Genomic DNA, 6,996 nt, shown 5'->3' with positions numbered 1-6,996 from the left:
AAGGAGGGGGCTTTGTAGAAAACGAAGCGTTTGAGAGAGGCGGGGCATAGAGGACCTACAATAATGTATAGTATTTGAAAAAGAATGTGTTTTTTGAACATTAAAGCATGTCAACATATTCTGTTACACCAAATACACAAAATAATGATCTTTAAAAAAGCATCATATGACCCCTTTAAAGCATTCACCCCCTGGAATTTTTTGGTGGTAGCCGAGCCTCATCTGACTGATGCAAACAGGTAACGTTATCATGATATATTAATTGTGCATTGTAATATTTAGGAGGATCTAATGACAGAAATAGCAATATACTATACACAAGATAACGCCATCTTGACGTTCTGGTTCATCATCAAAGAAAAAGTGTCAGATTGAGAGTGTACTCCTAGAGCTGGGCGGTATATCGAGTTTGTACGATATATCGCTATTTTCTTTATAAGCGATTCAATATGAGACAATACCGTTTATATCGATATACAGTTTATAGTTTCGTTTTGCATATTAGTTTAAGCGGCTCGGCCCATCATATGCTCTGACAGAAAGGCTGCATGTGCCGCTGACAGAGACACTAGGCTACTCGCGCTGTTTAATGTGTTTGAGATGTGCTGCCTTCCTGAATGCATAACTTACATTTCACAGCTATATTCTCCATCTGTAAATGTTAGAAAGCCATGGAAATATTTCCATTTTCTAGGTTGGTGACCACTGCTCTAAAGAAACAGGATTCCCTAAATTATCGTCATTGATATCATTATCGCAATAAATATCAGAAATTATCGTGATACATTTTTAAGACCACATCGCCCATCCCTAGTAATCAAAATAGCCTAACACAACAATGTGCTTTTGTTCTCATTTATTTTCATTTTTAGTTTATTGAATTTAGCTTTCGCTTTAAAGCCTTATTTTAGTTTTTAGATTGCAATGTTACAATCATGGCCGGACTTACCATTGGGCTTGAATGGGCTGCAGCCCAGGGGCCCCGCCTTAACCCGTTTACATTTGTTCAGTTATGTGCCAGTCAGAAATTATTAGCCGCATTTCAACTGCGCGCACGGGCCAGCCGGGGCTAACAGCTTCCAACTACGACCTTCGAAGCCATAATCAAACAGCATAAACTGGAATTTATGATTTTTTTTCACATAGAAAAAGGACACGCGTATTAAATCATGTCTGCGCTGCACCGAATCGCCGATTAATTTGTGATCACATGGCTACTTTAAACGGTTCAATTAAGCCTTTCGCCCAAAAGAGCGCACATTTACAAAGATAATGATAAATTCTCACATGTTCACGCTTCACTTCTTTACAGAGGATGATTCTATATTATATTAATGTTCCACTAAATTAATCTAAAGAGTTTTGAGCGCTCTCTCCCGTCCAAAGACTATAGAATACCCTGATATCTTACAGGGACTTTGTCCCGTCTCACTACCTCCACACAAAGTGGAGCAGAAATTTCATCAAAACGATTTAAAAAAATAAAAATTGCCATTTACAGGGTTCGTACGGTCATGAAAAACACCGAAAGCTTTGGAAAAGTCGTGAAATTTTTTTTTATTTTATTTTTTTTACAAATCTCTATATAATAGAATATATGTTTAATCACGTCCTGAATCTCGGTGCGGGATTGCGCATTTTGGTTTTACTCATATTCGCAGGTTTCGCACGTTTGGAAAATTCCCGCAAACATTTATTTAATGTACAATGTAGGTTAGATGAGTTTAAAAAAATTCACACAGAATATCAGATGAAGTCAGTCATTTGAAAACCGAAATTCAGTAAACACCTTATATATCATACCTAAATTTAACTCTGTACAAAGGAAAAGGGGGTAAAAAATGCTTTTTTTTTTTTTTTTATCCCCATGTGCAAGAATGTGAAAAACATTAATACAAATGTGATCTGTTGTTTGTAACTGTTTCCAATTTATTGTTTATTAAAATTTCTAAGTATCATCATTCAGTTGTAATTTATTTGCTCACGAATATTAATTATAAGGTCTAGGAAAGCAACAATGAGAAGGCATGTCCGAGAAATATGATCTGGCCATTCATTATGACATCTTAGCAAGCGTTTGAGTCAAAATGTCCTGTCTGACTAACATGAAATGTAATGTCATATTAAATTGTGTTTCAGTGCATACAGCCATGAAGATTTATTGGATTCTTGCACTATTTCTAACTGGTAGGTCACTTTAGTTATTTTTAATGCAATTAAATTTTTTTTTTTATAATTAAATAATGCTTTTGTGCAAAATTATTATTTCACTATTATATATATATATGTATGTGTGTGTGTGTGTGCAGTGGAATATGTACATATCTGTTGTCTAATAGCTTAATCATAGCAGTACTGAATAAAAAGAATGAGGAGTTGCGTCACAATGACATTACAAGATGGCCACCTCAGTGTGGAGCTCTCCAGTTGTTTTACAGTTTTTGTTAGTTTGTCCTGTTTTTTTGTTTATCAAATACAATCAGTTTTACCAGAGATGAACTGCTGAACATTGGGCAGCACACACCACACAATCTTCTACCGGTTTTCATCTACCTGACTAACTCCTGCTGCTCTCCTGGAAAAATACATTTTTTTTTCTCAAACTTGTCACAAACTGTTTTACGTAAACCTGGCTGAATGACAGAGTTGGATATAACACGTTACTGTATTCTAATGACTTTTCCTGATAACGCAGTAATGTATTGCGTTACATTTTAAATGTATGTAATTTGATTACAGTTAATAATGTCAATAAAATTACTTTACTTAAGTTACAAATGCAGTGTTAAGAAAAAAAAAAAGCATTTTAAAATCATGTTTTGGCATCAGTAATAAATCGCTGGAGAATGCAGATGAGTCCTACAACATTTAGATGCAATGAAAGGTTGCCTATTATATTTTAAAATATTGCACTCAATTTCACATATTTTAGTCTGGCATTATAGTTTGGGAAAAGTTCAACTAGTAAATGTGTACAGGTTTATGTCACAATAACACTAACAAAAGTGAAAATAAATGACTCATGAGAACGATATCCTCCGCTGGATTAAGCCGCGTGTCAAATTGCATTCTTCTGAGGTAAATACAAGGCTTAGTCCTCACAGCGGGTCTTTTTCCAAAAACAAAAAATTTATGGAGTCTTAATTTACGGAGGTGATGTGGGCGTTTACACGTCCGCGTGTCTCGCACGGATTATTATCATATAGAGCGTGATTGTAATGAGGGTGAGGCGGAAGCTGAGGAAGAATCCATATGCGGATGTCATTCTTCTGAGGTAAATACAAGGCTTAGTCCTCACAGCGGGTCTTTTTCCAAAAACAAAAAATTTATGGAGTCTTAATTTACGGAGGTGATGTGGGCGTTTACACGTCCGCGTGTCTCGCACGGATTATTATCATATAGAGCGTGATTGTAATGAGGGTGAGGCGGAAGCCGAGGAAGAATCCATATGCGGATGTTTATTGAAGCAGTCCAACAAAACCAAACTCAGGGTCAGTAAAAACAGGCAATGAGGTCAAAAACACAGTAAGGCAGTCCAACCAGGCAAACAGGCAAAAGGGGTAATCCAAAAGAGAAGTCAAAACGAACAGATCAACAGGTCATACATGTGGTAAGAAGGCAGAGATACAAACGCTTGGTAAGGCAGGATAAACTGGCAATACTTCGCAAGGTAGTCATGTGGTGGCCAGGTTAATATGGCCACTAAACAGGAAGTGGTTGCAGAGAAAGCAGAGGGAGTGCTAACAGTCAATACTCAGGCGAGGTGCTGGCTTGGTGTTACAGTGATGCGCCCCACGCATTACCACATTACAGATAATGAACTCAGACTGGAAAGACTGGACCTGTTACTTTATCAGAGAATATTTGTTTTTGACATGACTTACTTCATTTAAAAGTAGACTCTTCAAGCTTTCTTTAGATGTACAGTTGTGCTCATAAGTTTACATAACCCTTGCATAATGTGCAAAATGTTAATAATTTAAACAAAATTAAAGAGGGATCATGAAAATTGCATGTTATTTTTTTTATTTAGTACTGTCCTGAATCAGCTATTTCACATAACAGATGTTTACATATACTCCACAAGACAAAATAATAACTGAATTTATAAAAATGACCCCATTCTTATATAAGAAAGATTCTCATGAATCTTAATAATCTGTGTTGTTTCCTGGATGATTGTTGTGATAGTTGTTCATGAGTCCCTCGTTGGTCCTGAGCAGTTCCTGCTGTTCTTCAGAAAAATCCCCAGCTCCTGCACGTTCTTCCCAGCTCCTGCACATTCTTTGGTTTTCCAGCATCTTCTGCATATTTGAACTCTTTCCAACAGTGACTGCATGATTTTGAGATCCATCTTTTCACACTGAGGACAACTGAGGGACTCATACACAGCTATTACAAAAGGTGGAAACATTTACTGATGCTCAAAAAGGCAACACAATGCATTAAGAGCCTTTATTAAGAAAACTTTTGAACAGGATGATGTGTAAATTTTTCTTATTTTGTTTAAAGATCTTTTTTTTTTTCATTTGGTACTGCAGTTAAGAAGCTACATAAATACTTTGTTTCCCAGAAGACAAAATAAGTACAATTTACCTGATCATTCAATTCAAAAAGTTTTTTGAAGCTCTTAATGCGTGTGTTGCCTTCTTGAGCATCAGTACATGTTTTCAACTTATATAATAGTCATGTATGAGTCCCCCACTTGTCCTCAGTGTGAAAAGATGGATCTCAGAATCATACAGTCACTTTTGGAAAGGGTTCAAATATGCAGAAGACGCTGGAAAACCAAATAGTTTGCAGGAGCTGGAGATTTTTTCTGAAGAACAGCAGGCAGTTGAAGTGCTCAGGACCAACGAGGGACTCATGAGCAACTATCATCCAGGAAACGACACACAGTATTAAGATTCAAGGGTATGTAAACTTTTGAATGGGGTCATTTTTATAAATTCAGTTATTATTTTGTGTTGTGGAGAATATATAAACACCTGTTTTGTGAAATAGCTTATTCAGGACAGTATTAAATAAAAAATAACATGCATTTTTCATGATCCCTCTTTTTTTTTTTTTGTTAAAATGATTAACATTTTCCATTTTCTGCAAGGGATATGTAAACTTATGAGCACAACTGTATTTATAATGTCTGGGTGTCAAGTATTCGCTGAGTTTTTATTTAGTTCATTTGAGTGATGCGTTTCTGGAAGATATTTGCAGAGACTGAGACGGCAGAAAGCGCACCCTATTTGTTTTCTTTATTTTACAAATGCACAATCACAGACACGGAGCAACAACACCCGGACTCTGTTATAATCATTCTCGGGGACTTTAATAAAGCAAACCTCACACGTGAACTGCCAAAATTCAAACAACACATTTCATCCCCACCAGAGACAAAAATATTTTGGACCACTGCTACACCACAATAAAGGATGCATATCGCGTTGTCCCCAGAGCAGCTTTAGGACTCTCTGACCACTGCCTGGTTCATCTTCTCCCGACATACAGGCCAAAACTTAAATCTGCTAAGCCTGTAGTAAGGACTGTAAAGAGATGGACCAATGAAACCGAGCGGGATTTAGCCTGTTTCGACTGCACTGACTGGAGTGTTTGTGAAGCTGCCGCCACTGATCTAGATGCGCTTACAGAGACTGTAACATCATATATCAGTTTCTGAGGATATATGCATTCCTACCAGGCAGGGGCGATTCTAGGATTTTCATTTTTTTAAAAAGTGACGTGACATGTGGCCAGGTATGGTGACCCATACTTGGAATTAGTGCTCTGCATTTAACCCATCCTAAGTGCACACACACAGCAGTGAACACACACCCGGAGCAGTGGGCAGCCATTTATGCTGCGGCGCCCGGGGAGCAGTTGGGGGTTCGGTGCCTTGCTCAAGGGCACCTCAGTCGTGGTATTGAAGGTGGAAGAGAGCGCTGTACATTCACTCCCCCCACCTACAATCCCTGCCGGTACGAGACTCGAACCCGCAACCTTTGGGTTACAAGTCCGACTCTCTAACCATTAGGCCACGACTTCCCAAAAGGGAAGTTTTTTAGGGGGGCTCAGCCCCCGGTGAGGGTATTCCACTGTATTGCATAGATAGGTATAACATTTGAGTACTACATAAGCCAAATTCAAGTCTTCATGATCTCACACACACAACCTGTTTGCTGTACAAACACAAAATTTTACTGTTTGCATTTTTGTAGTAGGCTACAACCCTCTTTCCTTAGCTCAAGTATGCAAACCCCTTTGCCACATGCACTGGAATGTGTGTTATATTGAAAGTTACATTTTCAAATGAAAATGGCAACATGATCGTTTTATAAAGTATGCTTCATTTTCACTGGAGGAAACAGCTGTGGTGTGATGAGGGGTGAACAAAGTGAAAACTTAGGCTACAGTAGATGGGGAACCGATTATTGCTCCCCCATGATATTTTGTAAACTGTAGGCTATTTATGACATTGATATTATAACAATCTATCTATAAACACACACCTTGTCCTCTGTTTCTCTCTCTGCGCCGCCGCGGTCTGCGGATTGAAAAAGAACGCGCTGAAAGACGGGAAGGAGCCGATCGAAGTCTGCGGCCGTTTTCATATGAAATTTAAAGGGGACCGAGGCGATCACGAATTCGTGTACAGTTTATGGAGCTAATCGCAAAATTTTAGGGGGGCTGAGTAGTCATTTTACTATTTTACATTTTACTATAGCCCCCCTAAAAATGGCCTAGCGACGCCCATGCTACCAGGACTTATGTAACATTTAACAATGACAAACCATGGTTCACAGCAAAACTCAGACAGCTTCACCAGGCCAGGATGCCTTCAGGATTGGGTACAGAATCTTGTGCAATCAGGCCAGGAACACACTGAATAAGGAGATTAGAGCGGTTTAGAAGAACTACACTAAAAAGCTGGAAAACCAGTTTTCTGCCAACGACCCTGCTTCAGTGTGGAAAGGCCTGAAAGACATTACAAACTACAAGACA

The 6,996-nt window shown here is 38.4% G+C and overlaps 1 protein-coding gene across 1 annotated transcript in view; it reads left to right on the top strand.

The window, feature by feature from the left end:
• LOC107743079 (uncharacterized) overlaps positions 1-6,996 on the top strand; it is a 12,419-nt gene that overhangs the window by 332 nt on the left and 5,091 nt on the right. The window contains exons 2-3 of the mRNA XM_016556192.1: positions 182-239; positions 2,140-2,187. Of these exons, the coding sequence (XP_016411678.1) occupies positions 230-239; positions 2,140-2,187 (58 nt within the window). The 5' untranslated portion in view covers positions 182-229. The remainder of the gene's footprint in view (positions 1-181; positions 240-2,139; positions 2,188-6,996) is intronic.

The sequence above is a fragment of the Sinocyclocheilus rhinocerous genome, unplaced genomic scaffold (genome assembly GCF_001515625.1).
Source record: "Sinocyclocheilus rhinocerous isolate Xijiao unplaced genomic scaffold, SAMN03320098_v1.1 scaffold737, whole genome shotgun sequence".
Taxonomy (NCBI): Eukaryota; Metazoa; Chordata; class Actinopteri; order Cypriniformes; family Cyprinidae; genus Sinocyclocheilus; species Sinocyclocheilus rhinocerous.
The sequence above is the reverse complement of the archived record's forward strand: the minus strand, read 5'-3'. Positions and strand labels throughout refer to the sequence as shown.